The sequence below is a fragment of the Pan paniscus genome, chromosome 13, assembly GCF_029289425.2.
Source record: "Pan paniscus chromosome 13, NHGRI_mPanPan1-v2.0_pri, whole genome shotgun sequence".
Classification (NCBI taxonomy): Eukaryota; Metazoa; Chordata; class Mammalia; order Primates; family Hominidae; genus Pan; species Pan paniscus.
Genome location: NC_073262.2, coordinates 44,363,467 through 44,389,279, shown reverse-complemented (window position 1 = coordinate 44,389,279; position 25,813 = coordinate 44,363,467). Strand labels below are relative to the sequence as shown.

Below are 25,813 nucleotides of genomic sequence, written 5' to 3'. Positions count from 1 at the left end.
CCTATGGCAACATTGAACAGGAGGTAACTTTGTGCTGTCAAACTAATCCTAATTTGGGCTAATATTCATGATGAACAAATTTTATACTTTTATTAGGATATTCAGCCTTGCCTGTTAATCAGAAAAATGAAAATCAGCAAACAATCAGTTACCGTTTTTTTCCAGTCATTAATTTATTTGAAAAATAACCAGTATTGGCAAATATGAGGGAAAAGGCATTTTCTTCTCTTTTCAGTGAACTTTTATTTTAGCTTCGGGGTACATGTGCAGGTTTATTATATAGGTAAACTGTATCATGGAGGTTTGGGGTACAGATTATTTCACCAGCCACATAATAAACAAAATACTCGAAAGGTAGTTTTTTGGTCGTCTCCCTCCTGCCACGCTCCACCCTCAAGTAGGCCCCAGTGTCTGTTATTCTCCTCTTTGTGTCCATGAGTTCTCATGTTTAGTTCCCACTAATGAGTAAGAATATGTGGCATTTGATTTTCTGTTCCTGCATTAGTTTGCTTAGGATAATGGCCTCCAGCTCCATCCGTGTTGCTGCAGGAGAAATGGTTTCATTGAAAAAGACATTTCATATGCTGTTGGTAAATACATTTTGAACATTAATTGAGTAGCATATTCACACACACATATATAACAGAGTAAGCATATGTAATACATGTAAAGGATATTTGTATAGATATGTTATATGTATACTTATGTATAAGGACATTTATTATAGTATTATTATGTAAAAAATTTGGAGCTAGTCTAATTCCTTATCAATAGGAAATAGCTCAATTTCCATATCCCCAAAATAATGTATTATGCAACCATTTTTAAAAAATGAGGTTAGATCTAGGGTATACTGATTATTTCACAATTAAAATGTATTTAAAACATTTAGTTTGATGACACATCTTAAGAATTCTTGTTAAAATTCTTGTAGTATCTGCTGTGTTGCAAATGGAAGCTACATGCTACATTGACACTGTACCTTGTTAGCAACAAGATTGCTAGTTACTAAATTTTTGTTGTCAGTGCCTGAGTGCTGAAATATTGGACCCTCAATCTGAATATTGCCAAGGGATTGTACATGGGGATCTATATTTAATATAAACATTTCAGTATATTTGGTAAAACTTTTATTAAAATATATCAAAGAATCTTTGATCTACTAAACCAGGAGTTGGCCAGCTTTTTCTGCAAAGAGCTAGTTAGTAAATATTTTAGGCTTTTTGGACTGCATATATTTATTTTCTTGAGACAGGGTCTCACTCTGTTTCCCAGGCTGGAGTGCAGTTGTGTGATCATGGCTCACTGCAGCCTCGACTTTCTGGGCTCTAGTGATCCTCCCACATCAGCCTCTCTACTAGCTGAGACCACAGCTGTGCAACATCACACCCAGCTAACTGACACTATGGACTGTAAAGTGAATAAGCATGTCTGTGTTCCAAGATACTTGACTTACAAAAACGGGCAGTGGGCTGGATTTGGCCCACAGGTGCTTATTTGCTGACCCTTGTGCTAAAAGGAAGGTGCTGCTAATGCAGTGACTTTTATTTGTAAAAGTGCCCTGCATGTGTGACATTATCCTCCCTTTGAGAAAAGGATATATTTCAGTATTCACCTCACCATATTTTTCCAGTGACCTCATATGATTTTGAAAACTACATTTATAAAATAAGATTATTTTCTGCATTTCTCCCACTTTATTCCTGTTAATAGAACTCAGTATTTTACTGTGATCAATTACTTCGTATATTTGATGAGTGTCAACTGTCCTAGAATTGGCTGATTTTTATCAGCAAGAAATATTCTCCTTGAGAGTTTTAGTATTTCTTGGTCTTTATGTATAAGCATGAACAAAATGATAATCAGCTTATGTAATCTAGAAATGTTCAAAGGGCCTTTAAAACCTTGGTCTGACATTTCTAAATGCCATATGTGTATAATTTTTATAACCTTTAGAATATATAATTGTTACATAAAATTTGAAAACTCCACCTGGTATGTAAAATTTGGAAGCTACTATTTCTTGTCTATCACTTTTCCATGACTGTGGATGAAAATTACATCATTCTCAGTCATGAGTGTTAAGTATGTTGTCCTTAAAGAACTGTCTACACTCATGAACTCAAATTTTCTTTCCATTCACTCTTGATCTCAATGCCGGTAAGTCTTCAATTTCAGCACTCCTCCAGAGTTGTTTTTCCTCAAGATTATCACTAATTTTTTTCTGTACTAAATCTAGGCATTTTTCTTACACCTCATTTCATCTGTCAGCAATATTTGAGCCAATGGAGGGCATCTCCTCCCTAATGGCATCTTCACTTGGCTTTCAGGACCTCACTCCCTCAGGCTTTTCCTCCTGCCTTTCTAGTCCATTTATCATGGTCTGTTTTGCTTGCTGCTCCTCATCTTTCTCCTTTTGGACATTGTTGTTTCTCATGGCTCAGTCCTCAATCTTCTTTCTCATAGGTTTTTTTTTTTTTTTTTTTTTTTTTTTTTTTTTAAGACTGAGTCTCGCTTTGTCCCCCAGGCTGGAGTTCAGTGGCATGATCTTGGCTCATTGCAACCTCTGCCTCATGAGTTCCAGCACTTCTCTTGCCTCAGCCTCCTGAGTAGCTGGGATTACAGGTGTGCGACACCATGCCTGGCTAATTTTTGTATTTTTAGTAGAGACAGCTTTCCCCGTGTTGGCCAGGCTGGTCTGAAACTCCTGACATCAGGTGATCTGCCCGCCTTGGCCTCGTGACATGTTGGGATTACAGGCGTGAGCCACCGTGCCTGGCCCCTCGTGACTTTTTCTACTGTGTATATGCTAGTGATTTCCAAACGTATGTCTCCAACTTAGATCTCTTTCCTTAATTCCAGATCTCTATATCATCCCACCTACTTGACATCTCTGTTTGATTAGCTGTTGGGTATCACACACTTGTCAGATCCAAAATTGGGCTACTGATGTCCTTCCTGAAATCTACACCTCATGTAGTCTTTCCTACTTTGGTTAACAGCAACTCTTCCAGTTGCTCTGCCAAAAACCTCAGTGTCATTCTTGACTGATCTTTCTCTCTGTCCTGACACTTCACATCTAAATCTCTCAGTAAATCTTGTCAGGTCTATCTGAAGAATATATCCAGAGGCCAGTCTATCTTGTACATCTGAGCCACCGTCATCTGCAGTTTAGATGAGTGTCATAGACTGGGAATTGATAGTCCTGGTTTTTAAAAACTTCCCCTTTCATCAATTCTTATCTCAGTGGATGTATTTAAAACATAAGTCAAATGTTGTCATTCCTCTGCCCCAGCCCTTCTGATTGCCTCCCATTTCACTCTGAGTATGTGGCAGAGTTCCTCCTAATAACTGAAAGGCAGTAAACCATCTGGCATGTTACCTCTCCTGCTGAAACTTCTGTTTCTTATCTCTATTGCTGTGTTTCAGCCACACTGAACTTGTTGCTATTCCTGACCTATCCCTAGTGCTTAAAAACTCCAGGCACACCTCTGCACTTAGCAGTTCCCTGTGTCTGGAATGCTTTTTCCCCAGATATTCTTCTAGCTTACTGTTTCCATTACTTCAGCTCTTTACTTAAAATCCCCTTTCTAAGAAGAAGAAAAAGGGTAAAAAGAAACCCATTAAGGAATAACCACTTCCTGAGGAAGAACCATGTACCAGCACAATTCGTAGCCCAGAGAAAATGAAGAAAATGAAAAAAAAGAGAGATAATGAGGACTAACAGAAAGGAATTAGGATTGTATCATCAGGATGCGTCAGGCTTGAGATTCAATTGGGAACATACCAGGGATGCTCTCTCACGTAATTTAGGGAAGGTTCAATGAAACAAAGTGATTTATCATCTCTAACTTCAAACCTATTTGTGTCTTGACATCAACTCTGTTAACATCATCATTTTTTAGAGTCTTTGATGTACAAATAAAAGTTTCTTTGTATTAAAGAAAAATCCTCTTTCTCAGCAGGGACTTTTCTGGCCATCCCAACTTTCCCACCACCCTTCCCATCAAACACATAAAGATTTCATTTTCCTGCTTTAGTTTTTCTCCTCTAACGTACTGTGTATTTTGCCGTATCTGTCTGTTGTTATTGTGTGTTTATCTCACTCTCATGAATAGGGTTTTTATTGTTCATTACCATATCCTCACTTCCTAGAAAAAGGCCTAGCCTATCAGACGTAGCTACCTAATAAATAGGTATTAAATGAATGAATGGAGTTTATCCCGGGTATATTGTTTGATTGATTCTCACTTAAAAAATGTTTGACAAGGTTCATTTTAACAATTTTGCCTGGTAATTATATGTATTTTAAAAATTCTTTCAGCTTTTTATAATAAGCTACATTCTTTATATTAATATTTTTTCACTTAGGGAGAAAAGCCCAATATTGTGGTTATTCACTATTCTTTTACTGGTAATCATGATAATTGCAATTATGGTAAAATGAGTTAGAGAAATTACAAACTTTACTGGTATCTTATTTATTTAGAGACAGAGTCTCACTCTGTCACCCAGGCTGCAGTGCAGTGGTGTGACCTCGGCTCACTGCAACCTCTGCCTCCTGGGTTCAGGCGATTCTCCTGCCTCAGCCCCCTGAGGAGCTGGGATTACAGGTGCGTGCCATGACACCCGGCTAATTTTTGTATTTTTAGTAGAGACGGGGTTTCATCCTGTTTGTCAGGCTGGTCTTGAACTCCTGACCTCAGGCAGTCCACCCACCTCATCCTCAGAAAGTGCTGGGTGGATTACAGGTGTAAGCCACCACATCCAGCCACTAGTATTTTATTTTTTTTAGGGTGGTAAATGTAATGGACTCACAAATTCTTTCCAAGGGATTATGGACCTTCGGTATTTGAAATAAAAAGACAGTTGGAATTTTTTGCTTCCGATAGTAAGACTATACTGGTCAGGCACTGTCTATTCTGATGGAGCAGCTGTTGCTGCTTGGCTGTCTTTCAGAAGCAAGCTGCTCACACTGATATTGGTTGGTGAGCAAGGCCAGTGGTCATTGATCGATTGACTAGATTTTGAACTGGCTCTGGCTGGCTTCTTGTTACCATGGCTACAGGTCAATTCTTTCCTAAGTTTGAGTCAACTTTAACCAGCAATTTTCTGTTCAAAAGTTGCCTTCCATTAGCTATGTTCAAAAAGAAACTTTTTAATATTCCAGAATTGTGGATTTAAAGTTTTGGTTATGATGACTTGGTTAATAATAGCTCTCAGGAAGATTTTTTTTTTTGATACATCATCTTAACCAGAAGAGTTCTCTGTATAATTTATTTCTTAAAAATAATTGTTTTGTTTTTGTTTTTGGTATTTTTAGAAGCTTTTGCTCAAGTCCTAACATAATCTCCAGTAGGAGATTTTAGTCTCTTTGTCAGTTCATGTATGTATATGATAGTCATATTGTGTCTTTTTAAATTTCTTTTCTTGTTCACTTTTTTCTCTGTACAATAATAGTGATATTGTTACACATTTTTATCTCATTAAAAAGTTGTTACAATTTTCTGCTGGCAAATCTAGCTTTTTCTATATTTTGACTGAATAGGTTAAAAGTGAAGAAAATTTACGAGATCATTTTATTTTCAAACAAAATCATAAGTAATAAAAATTGCTATTTTGAATTATAAATAATGACATTTAGATATTTTAAAAATAAGGATCCCCCCCCCAATAGTTTGGCTTTGTGTTTCTATGCAAATCTCATGTCAAATTGTAATTCCCAGGTGTTGAGGAAAGACCAGCTGGGAGGTGATTGGCTCATAGGGTCGGTTTCCTCCATGCTGTTCTTGTGATAGTGAGTGAGTCCTCACAAGAGCTGACGGTTTCATAAGGGGCTCTTTGCGCTTCACTTCTCTCTTCTCTCTCTCCTGCCGCCTTACGAAGAAGGTGCCTGCTTCCCCTTCCCCTTCTACCATGGTTGTTAAGTTTCCTGAGGCCTCCCCAGCCATGCGTAACTGTGAATCAATTAATCCTCTTTCCTTTATGAATTACCTAGTCTCAGGTATGTATGTGTGTGAATTACCCAGTCTCAGCTATGTACATATGTATATGTGTGAGTGTATATACACACATACATATATATGATACATATATGTGATGTGAGATATATATATGTATATACGTCCATTTTCTTTATTCCACTCATCAGTTGATGGACACTGGTTGATTCCATATCTTTGCATATTGCGAATTGTGCTGCAGTAAACATATGTGTGCGGGTGTCCTTTTGAGAGTACGATTTCTTTTATTTTGTCTAGATATCTGGAAATGAGAATGCTGGATAAAATGGTAGGATCTACTTTTAGTTCTTTGAGAACTCTCCATACTGTTTTCCATAGATTTGTATGAATTTGCATTCCCACCAGCAGTGTATCACTGTTGTCTTTTCACCGCATCTACGCCAACATTTGTTGTTTTTTTGATTTCTAATAGTGGCCATTCTGGCTGCAGTGAGGTGATATCTCACTGTGGTTTTATTGTACATTTCCCTGATGATTAGAGATATTTAGCATGTTTTTATATGCTTGTTTACCGTTTGTACATCTTCTTTTGAGAAATGTCTATTCATGTAATTTGGCCACTTTCCAATGGAATTATTTGCGTTTTTCCTGTTGATTTGTTTTTCTTGTAGGTTATAGATATTAGTCCTTTGTTAGCGTCATAATTTTCAAAATTTTCCCATTGTATAAGTTGTTGTTTTACTCTGATGATTATTTCTTTTGCTGTGCTGAAGCTTTTTAGTTTAATCAGGTCTGATTTATTTATTTTCATTTTTGTTGGATTTGCTTTTAGGGTCTTCCTCATAAATCCTTTGCTTAGGCCAGTGTTTTCAGGTCTTAGGTTTAGGCCTTTCATCCATCTTGAATTAATTTTTGTATATGGTGAGAGATAGAGATCCAGTTTCATTCTTCAACATGTGGCTATCTTTTTTTCCCAGCACCATTTATTGAATAACCTGTACTTCCTCCAGTGTATGTTTTTGTATCCTTGCTCAGAGTTCACTTGGTTGTAGTGGCTTTATTTCTGAGTTGTCTGTTCTGTTCTGTTGATCTATGTATCTGTTTTTATACGAGTACCACGCTGTTTCTGTTATTGTGGCCTTAGAGTATCATTTGAAGTCAGGTAATGTGATGCCAACATATTTGTTCCTTTTGCTTGGTATTTCTGTTGCTGTTCAGGCTCTTTTGTGGTTCTACATGAATGTCAGCATTTTAAAATAATTCTGTGAAGAATGACATTGGTACTTTGGTAGGTATTGTATAGAATGTGTGGACTGCTTTGGGCACTATGGTCATTTTCAGTATATCAGTTCTTTCAGTCCATGAACATAGGATGTATTTTCATTTGTTTGTGTCATCTGTTATTTTCTTTGGTGGTGTTTTCCAGTTATCTTTATATAGATCACTCACTTTTTTCATTAAGTATATTCCTAGGTACTTCACACTTTTTTGCAGCCACTGTAAAAGGGATTGGATTGTTGATATGAACTCTCAGCTTGGTTGTAGTTGGTGTATAGTGGTGCTACTGATTGGTATTCATTTATTTTGTAACCTCCGAGACTTTACTGAATTCATGTATCAAATCTAGGAGTGTTTTGTAGGAGTCTTTAGGGTTTTCTAGGTATAGGATAATATCATTGGTGAAGAGATAGTTTGACTTCCTCTTTTCCAATTTGGATGCCCTTTATTTCTCTTGCCCAATTGCTCTGCCTAGGACTTCCCAGTTTTATTCTTAATATGCATGAAATAAAAGTAAAATGGAAAGTGCTTAACGATGAGTTTTTTTCACATCTCTCTCTCATACACAGATAAAATTATTTCAAAGTCCTATGTTAAAAACATAATATTAGACCCTGTCTTGTTCTAAAAGGAATTTCTAAGTTGTTTACAAAATACATAGGAATCAAGAATATAAGTAGAAAGTGTTTCCAAAAAATAAACATAAAAAGTATGGGTTATAGGACACAGACCATTAGCAGTCCCTGGCCTGTTAGGACCTGGGCCACACAGCAGGAGGTTAGAGGCAGGTGAGCAAGTGAAGCTTCATCTGTTTACAGTCACTCTCTGTCGCTCACATTACCGCCCGAGCTCCTCCTCCTGTCAGATCAGCGGTGGCATTAGATTGTCCTGAGTGTGACCTGAACCCTGTTGTAAGCTGCTCTTGCAGGGGGATATAGGTTGTTCACTCCTTATGAGAATCGAATGCCTTTCTGATCTGTCACCATCTTCCGTCACCCCCAAATGGGACCATCTAGTTGCAGGAAAACAAGCTCAGGGCTCCCACTGATTCTGCATTTTGGTGAGATATAATTATTTCATTATATATTAATAATAATAGAAATAAAGTGCACAATGAATGTAATATACTTGAATCATCCTGGAACCATCCCCCACCTCAGGTTCCTGGAAAAATTATCTTCCACAAAACCAGTCCCTGGTGCCAGCATGGTTGGGGACACCTGGTTAACAGATGTGAGACCCCTTTGCCTTGTCTTGGAATAATGTGCAGATATGCATTGTGTGAATGACATCTGATGGCGCCATCTTGCCCTGTACATCATTTTAGGGACAGCTCCAGTATTTCATGAAAATTAAAATTTCTTCTAGTGACGAACAAAATGATACTCAGAAGCAATTTTGTGAAGAACAGAACACTGGAATATTACACGATGAGATTCTGATTCATGAAGAAAAGCAGATAGAAGTGGTTGAAAAAATGAATTCTGAGGTATTTTCTTTAGTTATTTTCAAATGTTTTTATATGTGTGTATATTTTAAAGAACTGTATTTTGGAAATATAAAGGATTTTTAAGTCATATATGTGTGTATATATTCTATATATCCTTTGTCATATATCTATATACATACGTATAGGATAAAGCCATGTTCTTAATTCACCTTCATTTGCCTGCAACAGTTGAGTAGTGACCTGCACAATGGCCTCAATCCAAAGGAGAAGTATTTGATGTTTTTCATAAGAATTGATGATCTTTCCACATCAGAAATAAGTTTTGCTACTGAAAACAGATTTTCTTGTTTTTGGACATTAGTTTTTTAAAAAATGTTAATAGAGAAGTCAATTGATTATTTTCACTGATAAGAAAGTAGGAAATGTATAGCTGGGTCAGAGGCCACGTTGTGGATACCATTATCTTTACTTTTGCAGAGAGGAACAGTTTGCTCCAAGTAGTTTCTCATTTCAATGTAAAGAGGTTTGAAAACAATGACATGCCATGATACACATTTAGTAATAATTTATTGATAAGTATTTTGTTTCTGGAGAAATAGTTCAGTATATTTCCCCTATTTCACCATTACTACTGTTTCAAACATTATAAAGAGGAAATAAAAGTTACCGCAATGGCAAATAATCTCATGATTTCTAAGAAAATCTCTATAAGTTGTATCTTATTTACCATTCATATTTTGAAACAAAAGGTTTCTTTTGTATTTATATATTTACACCACAGAAGTAACTGTGGTTTTGTGGAGGATCACTAGAAGTAGCATCAGCAGACCTGGGGAAAATCCTGCATCTGTGTATGTTTTTTGACCTCTCCTTTTAAGAATCGCGATCTTAAATGAGTTCAGTATTGTATGTAGAAGTGCAATGCCTAGATACAGATGTGTACAGTGTGGAAGGGTACAGTGCTTAGATTTGACAGTTATAAATAAATGTAATTCTTATAACTGAGTATAGAAATATTAGAAATGTAGAATATCGGTAAAACGTTCTTCAGTAAAAGAAACTTAAAGAACTTTGAGAAATTGCTTCTGTCCAAATATATGCATAGCTAAGGCTCTTAGGATGGTGTGGTTGATAGGTTAGATATCAGAGTGTAAACCTAATCTTAAAAATATAGTCAAATTATTAATCTTATATTTTATGCCTCTGGGTTTTTTTGTAACTCAGAAAAAGGCTTTTTAAATTCTGAGATTCTTAAAAATCCTCTAGTGGTTTATTTTTCATCGTCTTTAAATAAATATTTAAACTTTTAGGAATTTAGGAGCAGATTCCTAAAAGTTTAAATATTTATTTAAAGATGATGAAAAATAAATCACTGGAGGAATTTACACTCTTATTAGGTTTGAAGTTTTGTCCAATTTTTTTCCAGTTAAATATCCACTATGGGGATTCTTTCATTATACAGATACATGTTATTTTTTAATTTCAGAAGAAATCATGATATGTCAATCTATTGAGTGCTAACTAAAAGTTCTCTTTGTTTACTTAGCTTTCTCTTAGTTGTAAGAAAGAAAAAGACCTCTTGCATGAAAATAGTACGTTGCAGGAAGAAATTGCCATGCTAAGACTGGAGCTAGACACAATGAAACATCAGAGCCAGCTAAGAGAAAAGAAATATTTGGAGGAAGTTGAAAGTGTGAAAAAAAAGAATGATAATCTTTTAAAGGCTCTACAATTGAATGAGCTCACCATGGATGATGATACCGCCGTGCTCGTCATTGACAACGGCTCTGGCATGTGCAAGGCCGGCTTTGCAGGCGACGATGCCCCCCGGGCTGTCTTCCCTTCCATCGTGGGGCACCCCAGGCACCAGGGCATGATGGGGGGCATGCATCAGAAGGAGTCCTATGTGGGCAAGGAGGCCCAGAGCAAGAGAGGCATCCTGACCCTGAAGTACCCCATGGAACACGGCATCATCACCAACTGGGATGACATGGAGAAGATCTGGCACCACACCTTCTACAACGAGCTGCGTGTGGCTCCCGAGGAGCACCCCATCCTGCTGACCGAGGCCCCCCTGAACCCCAAGGCCAACCGCGAGAAGATGACCCAGATCATGTTTGAGACCTTCAACACCCCAGCCATGTACGTGGCCATCCAGGCCGTGCTGTCCCTGTACACCTCTGGCCGTACTACTGGCATCGTGATGGACTCTGGTGACGGGGTCACCCACACTGTGCCCATCTATGAGGGGAATGCCCTCCCCCATGCCACCCTGCGCCTAGACCTGGCTGGGCGGGAACTGACTGACTACCTCATGAAGATCCTCACCGAGCGTGGCTATAGGTTTACCACCATGGCCGAGCGGGAAATCGTGCGTGACATCAAAGAGAAGCTGTGCTATGTTGCCCTGGACTTCGAGCAGGAGATGGCCACGGCGGCCTCCAGCTCCTCCCTAGAGAAGAGCTACGAGCTGCCCGATGGCCAGGTCATCACCATCGGCAACGAGCGGTTCCGCTGCCCCGAGGCGCTCTTCCAGCCTTGCTTCCTGGGCATGGAATCCTGTGGCATCCATGAAACTACCTTCAACTCCATCATGAAGTCTGATGTGGACATCCGCAAAGACCTGTACACCAACACAGTGCTGTCTGGCGGCACCACCATGTACCCTGGCATGGCCCACAGAATGCAGAAGGAGATCGCTGCCCTGGCGCCTAGCATGATGAAGATCAAGATCATTGCTCCTCCCAAGCGCAAGTACTCCGTGTGGGTCGGTGGCTCCATCCTGGCCTCGCTGTCCACCTTCCAGCAGATGTGGATCAGCAAGCAGGAGTATGATGAGTCAGGCCCCTCCATTGTCCACCGCAAATGCTTCTAGGTGGACTCTGACTTAGTTGCGTTACACCCTTTCTTGACAAAACCAAACTTCTCAGAAAACAACATGAGATTGGCATGGCTTTATTTGTTTCCTTGTTTCATTTTTTGTTTTGTTTTTTATTGGCTTGACTCAGGATTTAAAAACCGGAATGGTGAAGGTGACAGCAGTCGGTTGGAGGGAGCTTCCTCCAAAGTTCTGCAATGTGGCCGAGGACTTTGATTGTACATTGTTCTTCTTTTCAATAGTCATTCCAAATATTGTGAGACGCATTGTTTCATGAAGCCCCTTGCCCTGCTAAAAGCCACCCCACTTCTCTCTAAGGAGAATGACCCAGTCTTCTCCCTATTTCACACAGGGGTGGTGATAGCATTGCTTTTGTGCAAATTACATAATGCAAAATTTTTTGAATCTTCGCCTTAATACTTTTTAATTTTGTTTTATTTTGAATAATCAGCCTTCGTGGCCCCCCTCTTTTGTACCCCAACTTGGGGTGTATGAAGGCTTTCGGTCTCCCTGAGAGTGGCTGGAGGCAGCCAGGGCTTACCTGTACTCTGACTTGAGGAGAGTTGGATAAAAGTGCACACCTTAAAAAAAATTGAGGAAGCACAGTATTTCAGTACAGTGGACAGCTTAGCATGTTGACAACTGAGAATAAAATGCTCAGTTCTGAACTGGACAATGTAAGACATAACGAGGAAACACTGGAAATGGAAATTCAATTACGTCATTGTAGACTGGCTACTGCTCTACATGATTGTGACCAAAGTCAGATAGCTGAAAGAGACTTCTTTCCAGAGAACAAGACATGAACAGGTTTATTTACGGAAGACAATGAATTCTCATTTATCTCACCTAAAAGAGAACAGATTCTTTCTCAACAAGTCTAATGTAGACAGTAAAATCAACAGGCTAAAAATTAAGCTCCATGAAACAAGATAAAACTCTGAGAGAAAAGACGGGGCAGGCCGCCATCTTTCCCATTCAGGCAACTTAGTCATTCCAGCCTGCGGGCTTTGGAGAGTACAAACCGACGAGGGACAGAAGAGATCCCACAGCACAGCATAGCTGCTTTACCAAATCATGGCCAGACTGCTTCTGTAAGCAGGCCCCTCATCCTGTTCCACCTCACTGGACAGGACCTCCCAACTGGGGCCTCCAGCTACCCCCACCAGCATTCCTTGGCCAATGGAAATGTGAAATGTTCCTGGGACAGAGCTCCCGGAGAGGGGCAGGCCCCCACCTTTGCTCTTTCGGTGACTAGCCATTCTGGCCTGCAGGCTTTGGAGAGCCCAAGCTGACAAGGGGTGGAAGAGGTACCTCAGCACAGCACAGCCACGCTACAAAAACGTGGCCAGACTCTTGTTTACGTCAGTCCCTGACCACATTTCTAGTCAGCGGGTGAAGTCTTTCAACCCGGTTCTCTGGCTACCTTGACTGCTGTTCTCTGGACCACAGCAGCCCTACAGAAAAGTGGCCAGACTCTCTACTTGATGGGCAGATCCTCCTGGCCTGGGTCTCTAGCCAGCCCACCACTGGAGCTATCAAGCCAGTAGCAACTCTGCAGTTCCTGGGACAGAGCTTCCAGGAGCAAATGAAATCCTTTCTGCCACTGCCTCTGCAGTGGAACTGCCCTTGCTACCCTCAGAAGATGCAACGGAGCAAAGACCCTAAGTGCCCTATCAACACCTCCAATAAGCTGCAGTTGACCCAAAGAACAAGCCAGTCCATCTCCCACGGGTACCACACACCCTCCACTACTCACCACCAGACAGGGAACCCTGGCTTGGGCCCACAGCACAGACCCTCCATCCTGGGCTGATTACACTAAGTGATTGCTAACTCACATGTCTCTGGGATGGAGCACCCAGGAAACAAGCAAAGTGGTGGAGCAGCAAGTCAGGTGATGTGGAGCCCAGAGGTCAGGGATGGCTATCTCTCTAGGGTCCACTTGCCCTTGTGAGACACTTTATCCCAGCACTTTAGGAATGCTGAGGTCATACCAGCCACATCTCATGTGCAAGATTGCCCAGCAGAGATCAGGTCCGAGAGTTCCCTTTTTAAAAAAAGGAGACTTGCTTAAAAAAAGAAGTCTAGCCACGTTTGTGTAGAGCAGCTGTGCTGTGCTGGGGGTTCACTTTTGAGAGAGTTCTCCTCTGAGACCTGATCTCTGGAGGCTGGGCAGTCTTGCACTTGAGATGGGGCTGGTCTGATCTCAGCACTCCTTAGTCTGCTCGCCTCTCCCATGGCCCCAGCCTGGCCACACCTGCTTATGGGGCACTCTTAGATGCCCACACCATAGCTTCCATGCTAGTGGACTGTACCATATCAGTGGAGAGCTGCAGCAAGGTGGCCCCTACAGTCACGCAGCAGCCTGCACATTGCCTCTCCGTACGGCAGCCCTTTATTTGGAAACTTCCTAAATCACTTTGCTGTGTGTGTTTACACGGGTGGGTTTTGCTTTACTTGCCCTGAGAGCACACGGGAGTGCAGCACACACCCCAACCCACATCAACTGCCATTAAAGAAAAGAAATTTCAGCCTAGAATTTCATGTCCAGCAAAATTAAGCATCATAAGTGAAGGAGAAATAAGATCCTTTTCAGACAAGCAAATGCTGAGGGAATTTGGTATCACCAGATCTACCTTACGAGAGCTCCCGAAGGAAGCACTAAATATGGAAAGAAAAGATCATCACCTGCCACTACAAAAACACACTGAAGTACACAGTCCAATGATGCTAAAAACCAACCACATATGTAAGTCTGCAAAATAACCAGCTGACAGCATGACGACAGGATCAAATCCACACATACCATTACTAACCTTAAATGTAAATGGGCTAAATGCTCCCATTGAAAGACACGGGGCAAGCTGGGTAAAGAACCAAGACCCACTGTAATATGCCATCTTCAAGCAACCCATCTCATGTGCAGTGCCATACATTGGCTCAAAATAAAGGAATGGAGAAAAATATTTCAAGCAAATGGAAAACAGAAAAAAGGTGTTGCACTCCCAGTTTCTGACAAAACAGACTATACCAATAAAGATAAAAAAAGAGAAGGACATTACAAAGGTGGTCCTGACCTTTGATAAATCTCATTATTGCTTGATACCAACCTGGGCTATTTTTATTGCCCAAAGCAATAGGATAATTTGCTGAGGTTGTGGAGCTTCTCCCCTTCAGAGAGTCCCTGATCTCCCAAAATTTGGTTGAGATGTAAGGTTGATTTTGCTGTACAACTCCTTTTTTGAACATTTTACTCATTTCCATCAAGGAAGGCAAGTTTTCCTGCTTCCATGACAAAGGAGATCAGGCACCTCCTTTCCTGAGTTTCAGCTTGCTTCTGACAGGGAAGGTGAGTGTAAGTTTTTCCAGCTTCTAAGATGGCAGAGAATGATCACCCAGTCTGAGCCTTATTTCCAGGTAAGTAGCTGAATTAGAGTTTTGTCTTAAAATTTTTCCTTAATGACTAAAATTTAAGATTACCCACCAGCTGCTTTTAATTCCTCCTTACCATTAGAACACTCAGTTAATCATATGAATTGTGTGTTTGTTTGTTTTGCCTAACTCTTTTTGTTTATGTTTGGAGTTTTATTGTTGTTTCATTTTTCTCCCATCTCTTCCTGACTTCGTCAAATCCAAAGGAATGTTCCAAATTGTGGGGAGCAAGTCATCTGAATTGGCTAAAACCCCTGTGGCTGCAAAAAAAACAAAAACAAAAAACAAAACAAAAAACAAAAAACCAAAAAAACCCAAAAAAAAACCCACAAAAAACAAAAAACCAAAAAAAAAAATCCAGTTGGAAATTTTTAAAAACTTTTTTTTAACTTTTAAATTTTATTATTATACTTTAAGTTTTAGGGTACATGTGCACAACGTGCAGGATTGTTACATATGTATACATGTGCCATGTTGGTGTGCTGCACACATTAACTCGTCATTTAACATTAGGTATATCTCCTAATGCTATCTCTCCCTCCTCCCCCACCCCACAACAGTGTGTTATGTTCTCCTTCCTGTGTCCATGTGTTATTGTTCAGTTCCCACCTACGAGTGAGAACATGAGGTGTTTGGTTTTCTGTTCTTGTGTTAGTTTGCTGAGAATGATGATTTCCAGCTTCATCCATGTCCCTGCAAAGGACATGAACTCATCCTTTTTTATGGGTGCATAGCATTCCATAGTGTATATATGCCACATTATCCAGTCTATCATTGATGGGCATTTGGGTTGGTTCCAAGTGTTTGCTGTTGTGAACTGTGCCGCATTAAACATACGTGTGCATGTGTCTTTATATTAGAATGATTTATTATTTTTTCAGAATATACCCAGTAATGGGATTGCTAGTTTAAATGTATTTCTAGTTGTAGATCCTTGAGGAATTGTCACACTGTCTTCCACAATGGATGAACTAATTTATACTACCACCAAGAGTGTAAAAGCATTCCTGTTTCTCCACGTTCTCTCCAACATCTGTTGTTTCCTTATCTTTTAATGTTGGCCATTCTAAGTGGTGTGAGATTGTATCTCATTGTGGTTTTGATTTCCATTTCTCTAATGACCGGTGATGATGTGGTTTGCTTCACATGTTCTTTAGCTGCATAAATGTCTTATTTGGGAAGTGTCTGTTCATATGTTTTGCCCATTTTTTGATGGGGTTGTTTTTTTTTCTTGTAAATTTGTTTAAGTTCTTTGTAGATTCTGCATATTAGCCCTTTGTCAGATGGATAGATTGCAAAAATTTTCTCCCATTCTGTGGGTTGCCTGTTCACTCTGATGATAGTTTCTTTTGCTCTGCAGACACACTTTAGCTTAATTAGATCCCATTTGTCAATTTTGGCTTTTGTTGCCATTGCTTTTGGTGTTGTAGTGATGAAGTCTCTGCCCATGCCTATGTCCTGAATGGTATTGCCTAACACAAGGACATTTCTGTGCCTGAGTGCCATACCACCCAAAGTGATTTACAGATTCAGTGCTATCCCCATCAAGCTACCATTGACTTTCTTCACAAAATTAGAAAAACTACTTGAAATTTCATATGGAACCAAAAAGACATAGCCAAGACAATCCTAAGCAAAAAGAACAAAGCTGGAGGCATCACAGTACCTGACTTGAAACTATTCTACAAGGTCACAGTAACGGAAACAGCATGGTACTGGTACCAAACCAGGTATATAGACCAATGGAATAGAACAGAGGCCACAGAAATGGCACCACACATGTAAAACGACCAGATCTTTGACAAAACTGACAAAGGTAAGCACTGGGGAAAGGATTGCCTATTTAATAAATGGTGTTAGGAAAACTGTCTAGCCACATGCAGCAAACTGAAACTGGGCCACTTCCTTACACTTTATACAAAAATTAACTTAAGAAGGATAAAAGAATTAAACATAAGACCTAAAAGCAAAAAACCTAGAAGAAAATGTAGGCCACCAACCTCAGGGGAAATGTACTTGTATTGAAATGCATGGTAAAAACACGCATTCCCTACTTCCTTGAGTGGGTGAGGTTGGTGGCTGTTCCATCTGCTCCAAGTGGACCCTTACAGATGTGGCTGGTTGCTCTTTGAGCCAGCTTGGCCTTGCCCGGCATGCACAAGCATCAGTGAATAACTATGATATAAATGGAGCCACATAGAGGAAATGAGCAGCAGGCTCAAGACCAGGTTGTGCACTGCCTTTAGGGCTCCAGTCCGTGCCTCAGGGATGGTATGGCACTGTGAGCTTCTTGGTTGCCAAGAGGCAGACCACAGGCCATCTTGAGGAGGACTTTATGTTCAAGTGCAGAAAACAGCCAGGATTACCACCCAGGGGACTTGGCCTTCTGTGGCCGTGGCCAGACTTAGAATTTGTGTCAAGGCAGGGCAAGCTCACTCGGAGCAGCGTGTTGGTACCTGGGGCCTGTGCATGCCAGGCAAGGCCAGGCTGGCTCAGAGAGCAACCAGCCACCTCTGCAAGGGTGCGCCTGGACCAGGTGGCCTAGCCACCAACCTCACCCACAGAAGGAAGCAGGGATGGCCAGGTTACGAGAGCCTGAGTAGCTGCCTCCTGAGGGCTGATGGAGCAGAGGCCTGAGGAAAATCAGATGGCACGTTTAACTGTTTAATGGATCTTAATTTTTCTATAAAGCAGATGTCACCAGTCCATGCCTCAGAGCTCGTATGGCAGTGCAGACCACAGAAGGCCGAGTCCCCTGGGTGGCAATTCTGGCTGCTTTCTGCACTTGAACATAAAGTCCTCCTCAAGACGGCCTGTGGTCTGCCTCTTGGCCCTACCTTTAGAGTAGAAGAACCAATGTACCATGTTCGGCAGCAAGTGAGGTTGGTGGCTGGTCCGGTTCCTCCTGACACACCCTTGCAGAGGTGGCTGGTTGCTGTTTGAGCCAGCTTGGCCTTGCCCAGCATGCACAAGCCTCAGTGCAACTACTGTGCTACAAATGGAGCCACAGAGAGGAAATGAGCAGCAGGCTCAGCAGCAGGGTGTGTGCTGCCTTTGGGACTCCAGTCCATGCCTCAGGGCTCGTATGACACTGCGGGCTTCTTGGTTTCCAGGAGGCACACAACAGGCCGTCTCGAGGAGGACTTCATGTTCAAGTGCAGAAAGCAGCCAGGATTACCATCCAGGGGACTCAGCCTTCTGTGACCCTGGCCACACTCAGAATTTGTGCCAAGGCAGGACAAGCTCACTCGGAGCAGCATGTCAGTAGCTGGGACCTATGCATGCCAGAGAAGGCCAAGCTGGCTCAAAGAGCAACCAGCCACCTCTGCAAGGGTGTGCCAGGAGCAGGTGGACCAGCCAGCAACCTCAGCTACTCAAGGAAGCTGGGATGGCCAGTTTCTAACATCGTGAGTGGCTGCCTCCTGATGGCTGATGGAGCAGAGGCCTTAGGAAAAGCAGATGGCCCTGTGGCCGTGCCTTTAGGGTAGAAGTACTGATGTGCCATGTGTGGCAGCAAGGGAGGTTGGTGGCTGGTGCAGCGGCTCCTGGCACACCCTCGCAGAGGTGACTGGTTGCTCTTTGAGCCAGCTTGGCCTGGCCCGGCGTGAACAAGCCTCAGTGCAACCTCTCTGCTACATATGGAGCCACAGAGAGGAAATGAGCAGCAGGTTCAGGAGCAGGCTGTGTGCTGCCTTTGGGGCTCCAGTCCAAGCCTCGAGTCGTATAGCACTGTGGGCCTCTTGGTTGACTAGAGGCAGAAAACAGGCCATCTTGAGGAGGACTTTATGTTCAAGTGCAGAAAGCAGCCAGGATTACCATCCAGGGGACTCGGCCTTCTGTGGCCCTGCCCAGACCTTGCAGAGGTGGCTGGTTGCTCTTTGAGCCAGCTTCGCCTCCCTTGCATGCGCAGGCCCCAGGTACTAACACGCTGCTCTGAGTGAGCCTGTCCTGCCTTGGCTGCCACCTAATTGGTGATGGAGCAGAGAACTTAGGAAAAGCAGATGGCACTGTGGCCCACCTTCAGGGTAGAAGAACTAATGTACCATGTCCGGCCGCTAGTGGGTGAGTGGTACAACTGCTCCTGGCACACCCTTGCAGCGGTGGCTGGTTGCTCTTTGAGCCAGCTTGGCCTTGCCCGGCATGCACAAGTCTCAGTGCAACAACTGTGCTGCAAATGGAGCCACAGAGAAGAAAGGAGCAGCAGGTTCAGGAGCAGGGTGTGTGCTGCCTTTGGGGCTCCAGTCCATGCCTTGGGTCATATAGCACTTGGGCTTCTTGGTTGCCTAGAGGTGGACCACAGGCTGTCTGGAGGAGGACTTTATGTTCAAGTTGAGAAAGCAGCCAGGGTTACCATCCAGGGGACTCGGCCTTCTGTAGCCCTGGCCAGACCTTGCAGAGGTGGCTGGTTGCTCTTTGAGCCAGCTTGGCCTCCCTGGCATGCACAGGCCCCAGGTAGTAACACGCTGCTCTGAGTGAGCTTGTCCTGCCTTGGCTGCCACCTAATTGCTGATGGAGCAGAGATGTTAGGAAAAGCAGATGGCACTGTGGCCCACCTTTAGGGTAGAAGAACTGATGTACCATGTCCGTCTGCTAGTGGGTGAGTGGTACAACTGCTCCTGGCACACCCTTGCAGAGGTGGCTGGTTGCTCTTTGAGCCAGCTTGGCCTTCCCCGGCATGCACAAGCCTCAGTGCAACAACTGTGCTACAAATGGAGCCACAGAGAGGAAACGAGCAGCAGGCTCAGGAGCAGTGTGTGCGCTGCCTTTGGGGCTCCAGTCCATGCCTCGGGTTGTATGGCACTGTGGGCTTCTTGGTTGCCAAGAGGCAGACCACAGGCCATCTTGCGGAGGACTTTATGTTCAAGTGCAGAAAGCAGCCATGATTACTACGCAGGGGACTCGGCCTTTTGTGGCCCTGGCGAGACTTAGAATTTGTGTCAAGGCAGGAGAAGCTCACTCAGAGCAGTGTGTTAGTACCTGGGGCCTGTGCATGCCAGGGAAGGCCAAGCTGGCTCAAAGAGCAACCAGCCACCTCTACAAGGGTGCGCCTGGACCAGTTGGACAGGCCACCAACCTCACCGACTGAAGGAAGCAGGGATGGCCAGGTTCCCACAGCCTGAGTGGCTGCCACCTGAGGGCTGATGGAGCAGAGGCCTGAGTAAAATCAGATGGCACATTTAACTCTTTAATAGATCTTAGGTTAATTTTTCTATAAAGCAGATGTCACCAGTCCATGTCTCAGAGCTTGTATGGCAGTGCAGACCACAGAAGGCTGAGTCCCCTTGGTGGCAATCCTGGCTGCTTTCTGCACTTGAACATAAAGTCCTCCTCAAGACGGCCTGTGGTCTGCCTCTTGGCCCTACCTTTAGGGTAGAAGAACCAATGTACCATGTCCCGCAGCGAGTGAGGTTGGTGGCTGGTCTGGCTGCTGCTGGCACACACTTGCAGAGGTGGCTGGTTGCTGTTTGAGCCAGCTTGGCCTTGCCCAGCATGCACAAGTCTCAGTGCAACAACTGTGCTACAAATTGAGCCACAGAGAGGAAATGAGCGGCAGACTTAGGAGCAGGGTGTGCGCTGCATTTGGGGCTCCAGTCCATGCCTCGGGTCATATGGCACTGCAGGCTTCTTGGTTGCCAAGAGGCAGACCACAGGCCATCTTGAGGAGGACTTCATGTTGAAGTGCAGAAAGCAGCCGGGATTACCACTCAGGGGACTCGGCCTTCTGTGGCCCTGGCCAGAGTTAGAATTTGTGCCAAGGCAGGACAAGCTCACTCGGTGCAGCGTGTTAGTACCTGGGGCCTGTGCATGCCAGGCAAGGCCAAGCTGGCTCAAAGCGGAACCAGCCACCTCTACAAGGGTGCGCCTGGACCAGTTGGACCAGCCACCAACCTCACCCACTGAAGGAAGCCGGGATGGCCAGGTTCCAACAGCCTGAGTGGCTGCCTCCTGATGGCTGATGGAGCAGAGGCCTTAGGAAAAGCAGATGGCCTTGTGGCCTACCTTTAGGGTAGAAGTACTGATGTGCCATGTGTGGCAGCAAGTGAGGTTGGTGGCTGGTGCAGCGGCTCCTGGCACACCCTCGCAGAGGTGACTGGTTGCTCTTTGAGCCAGCTTGGCCTTGCCTGGCATGCACAAGCCTCAGTGCAACAACTGTGTTACAAATGGAGCCACAGAGAGGAAAGGAGCAGCAGGCTCAGGAGCAGCATGTGCACTGCCTTTGGGGCTGCACTCCATGCCTCGGGTCATATAGCACTGCGGGCCTCTTGCTTGCCTAGAGGCAGACCACAGGCCATCTTGAGGAGGACTTTATGTTCAAGTGCAGAAAGCAGCCAGGATTACCATCCAGGGGACTCGGCCTTCTGTGGCCCTGGCTAGACCTTGCAGAGGTGGCTGGTTGCTCTTTGAGCCAGCTTGGCCTCCCTGGCATGCACAGGCCCCAGGTAGTAAGACGCTGCTCCAAGTGAGCTTGTCCTGCCTTGGCTGCCACCTAATTGCTGATGGAGCAGAGGCCTTAGGAAAAGCAGATGGCACTGTGGCCCACCTTTAGGGTAGAAGAACTGATATACCATGTCCGGCCGCTAGTGGGTGTGTGGTACACCTGCTCCTGGCACACCCTTGCAGAGATGGCTGGTTGCTCTTTGAGCCAGCTTGGCCTTGCCCAGCATGCACAAGCCTCAGTGCAACAACTGTGCTACAAATGGAGCCACAGAGAGGAAACGAGCAGCAGGCTCAGGAGCAGAGTGTGTGCTGCCTTTGGGGCTCCAGTCCATGCCTCGGGTCGTATAGCACTGCGGGCTTCTTGCTTGCCTAGAGGCAGACCACAGGCCGTCTTGAGGAGGACTTTATGTTCAAGTGCAGAAAGCAGCCATGATTACCACCCAGGGGACTTGGCCTTCTGTGGCCCTGTCCAGACTTAGAATTTGTGTCAAGGCAGGAGAAGCTCACTCGGAGCAGCGTGTTAGTACCTGGGGCCTGTGCATGCCAGGCAAGGCCAAGCTGGCTCAAAGAGCAACCAGCCATCTCTGCAAGGGTGCGCCTGGACCAATTGGACCAGCCACCAACCTCACCCACTGAAGGAAGCAGGGATGGCCAGGTTACAACAGCCTGAGTGGCTGCCACCTGGGGGCTGATGGAGCAGAGGCCTGAGGAAAATCAGATGGCACATTTAACTCTTTAATGGATCTTAGGTTAATTTTTCTATAAAGCAGATGTCACCAGTCCATGCCTCAGAGCTTGTATGGCACTGCGGAGCACAGAAGGGGGAGTCCCCTGGGTGGTAATCCTGGCTGCTTTCTGCACTTGAACATAAAGTCCTCCTCAAGATGGCCTGTGGTCGGCCTCTAGGCAAGCAAGAAGCCCGCAGTGCTATATTACCCGAGACATGGAGTGCAGCCCCAAAGGCAGTGCACATGCTGATCCTGAGCCTGCTGCTCCTTTCCTCTCTGTGGCTCCATTTGTAGCACAGTTGTTGCACTGAGGCTTGTGCATGCCAGGCAAGGCCAGGCTGGCTCAAAGAGCAACCAGCCACCTCTGCAAGGGTGCGCCTGGACCAGGTGGCCTAGCCACCAACCTCACCCACAGAAGGAAGCAGGGATGGCCAGGTTATGAGACCCTGAGTAGCTGCCACCTGAGGGCTGATGGAGCAGAGGCCTGAGGAAAATCAGATGGCACATTTAACTCTTTAATTGATCTTAAGTTAATTTTTCTATAAAGCAGATGTCACCAGTCCATGTCTCAGAGCTCGTATGGCACTGCAGACCATAGAAGGCGGAGTCCCCTGGGTGGCAATCCTGGCTGCTTTCTGCACTTGAACATAAAGTCCTCCTCAAGATGGCCTGTGGTCTGCCTCTTGGACCTACCTTTAGGGTAGAAGAACCAATGTACCATGTTCGGCAGCAAGTGAGGTTGGTGGCTGGTCTGGTTGCTCCTGGCACACCCTTGCAGACGTGGCTGGTTGCTGTTTGAGCCAGCTTGGCCTTGCCCAGCATGCACAAGCCTCAGTGCAACTACTGTGCTACAAACGGAGCCACAGAGAGGAAATGAGCAGCAGGCTCAGCAGCAGGGTGTGCGCTGTCTTTGGGGCTCCAGTCCATGCCTCAGGGCTCGTATGGCATTGCAGGCTTCTTGGTTGCCAAGAGGCAGACCACAGGCCGTCTTGAGGAGGACTTTATGTTCAAGTGCAGAAAGCAGCCAGGATTACCATCCAGGGGACTTAGCCTTCTGTGACCCTGGCCAGACTCAGAATTTGTGCCAATGCAGGACAAGCTCACTCGGAGCAGCGTGTCAGTAGCTGGGGCCTATGCATGCCAGGCAGGGCCAAGCTGACTCAAAGAGCAACCAGCCACCTCTGCAAGGGGGTGCCAAGAGCAGGTGGACCAGCCAGCAACCTCAGCTACTCAAGGAAGCTGGGATGGCCAGTTTCCTACAGTGTGAGTGGCTGCCTCCTGATGGCCGATGGAGCAGAGGCCTTAGGAAAAGCAGATGGCCCTGTGGCTTTACCTTTAGGGTAGAAGTACTGATGTGCCATGTGCAGCAGCAAGTGAGGTTGGTGGCCGGTGCAGCGGCTCCTGGCACACCCTCGCAGAGGTGACTGGTTGCTCTTTGAGCCAGCTTGGCCTTGCCCGGCATGCACAAGTCTCAGTGCAACAACTGTGCTACAAATGGAGCCACAGAGAGGAAAGGAGCAGCAGGCTCAGGATCAGCATGTGCACTGCCTTTCGGGCTGCACTCCATGCCTCGGGTAATATAGCACTGCGGGCTTCTTGCTTGCCTAGAGGCAGATCACAGGCCATCTTGAGGAGGACTTTATGTTCAAGTGCAGAAAGCAGCCAGGATTACCATACAGGGGACTCGGGCTTCTGTAGCCCTGGCCAGAGCTTGCAGAGGTGGCTGGTTGCTCTTTGAGCCAGCTTGGCCTCCCTGGCATGCACAGGCCCCAGGTAGTAACACGTTGCTCCGAGTGAGCTTGTCTTGCCTTGGCTGCCACCTAATTGCTGATGGAGCAGAGGCCTTAGGAAAAGCAGATGGCACTGTGGCCCACCTTTAGGATAGAAGAACTGATATACCATGTCCGGCCGCTAGCGGGTGTGTGGTACACCTGCTCCTGCACACCCTTGCAGAGATGGCTGGTTCCTCTTTGAGCCAGCTTGGCCTTCCCCGGCATGCAGAAACCTCAGTGTAACAACTGTGCTACAAATGGAGCCACAGAGAGGAAATGAGCGGCAGACTTAGGAGCAGGGTGTGCGCTGCCTTTGGGGCTCTAGTCCATGCCTCGGGTTATATAGCACTGTGGGCTTCTTGGTTGCCTAGAGGCAGACCACAGGCCATCTTGAGGAGGACTTTATGTTCAAGTGCAGAAAGCAGCCATGATTACCACCCAGGGGACTTGGCCTTCTGTGGCCCTGTCCAGACTTAGAATTTGTGTCAAGGCAGGAGAAGCTCACTCGGAGCAGCGTGTTAGTACCTGGTGCCTGTGCATGCCAGGCAAGGCCAAGCTGGCTCAAAGAGCAACCAGCCACCTCTGCAAGGGTGCGCCTGAACCAATTGGACCAGCCACCAACCTCACCCACTGAAGGAAGCAGGGATGGCCAGGTTACAACAGCCTGAGTGGCTGCCACCTGGGGGCTGATGGAGCAGAGGCCTGAGGAAAATCAGATGGCACATTTAACTCTTTAATGGATCTTAAGTTAATTTTTCTATAAAGCAGATGTCACCAGTCCATGCCTCAGAGCTTGTATGGCACTGCGGAGCACAGAAGGGCGAGTCCCCTGGGTGGTAATCCTGGCTGCTTTCTGCACTTGAACATAAAGTCCTCCTCAAGACGGCCTGTGGTCTGCCTCTTGGCCCTACTTTTAGGGTAGAAGAACCGATGTACCATGTCCGGCAGCGAGTGAGGTTGGTGGCTGGTCTGGCTGCTCCTGGCACACCCTTGCAGACGTGGCTGGTTGCTGTTTGAGCCAGCTTGGCCTTGCCCAGCATGCACAAGCCTCAGTGCAACTACTCTGCTACAAATGGAGCCACAGAGAGGGAATGAGCAGCAGGCTCAGCAGCAGGGTGTGTGCTGCCTTTGGGACTCCAGTCCATGCCTCAGGGGTCGTATGACACTGCGGGCTTCTTGGTTACCAGGAGGCACACAACAGGCTGTCTCGAGGAGGACTTCATGTTCAAGTGCAGAAAGCAGCCAGGATTACCATCCAGGGGATTCAGCCTTCTGTGACCCTGGCCACACTCAGAATTTGTGCCAAGGCAGGACAAGCTCACTCGGAGCAGCATGTCAGTAGCTGGGACCTATGCATGCCAGAGAAGGCCAAGCTGGCTCAAAGAGCAACCAGCCACCTCTGCAAGGGTGTGCCAGGAGCAGGTGGACCAGCCAGCAACCTCAGCTACTCAAGGAAGCTGGGATGGCCAGTTTCTAACAGCATGAGTGGCTGCCTCCTGATGGCTGATGGAGCAGAGGCCTTAGGAAAAGCAGATGGCCTTGTGGCCCTACCTTTAGGGTAGAAGTACTGATGTGCCATGTGCGGCAGCAAGTGAGGTTGGTGGCTGGTGCAGCGGCTCCTGGCACACCCTCGCAGAGGTGACTGGTTGCTCCTTGAGCCAGCTTGGCCTTGCCCGGCGTGAACAAGCCTCAGTGCAACCTCTCTGCTACATATGGAGCCACAGAGAGGAAACGAGCAGCAGGCTCAGGAGCAGGCTGTGCGCTGCCTTTGGGGCTCCAGTCCAAGCCTCGAGTCGTATAGCACTGCAGGCCTCTTGGTTGACCAGAGGCAGAAAACAGGCCATCTTGAGGAGGACTTTATGTTCAAGTGC

The 25,813-nt window shown here is 45.3% G+C and overlaps 1 protein-coding gene across 2 annotated transcripts in view; it reads left to right on the top strand.

The window, feature by feature from the left end:
* The window catches only part of LOC100996057 (POTE ankyrin domain family member E), a 60,494-nt gene extending 43,577 nt beyond the window's left edge, over window positions 1–16,917 (top strand). For both annotated transcript variants that reach the window (XM_063595354.1, XM_055109357.2), the window contains 2 exons: window positions 8,610–8,730; window positions 10,238–16,917. In XM_063595354.1, coding sequence (XP_063451424.1) covers window positions 8,610–8,730; window positions 10,238–11,566 — 1,450 coding nt within the window. In that variant the 3' untranslated portion in view covers window positions 11,567–16,917. The remainder of the gene's footprint in view (window positions 1–8,609; window positions 8,731–10,237) is intronic.
* Window positions 16,918–25,813: the final 8,896 nt, after the last annotated feature.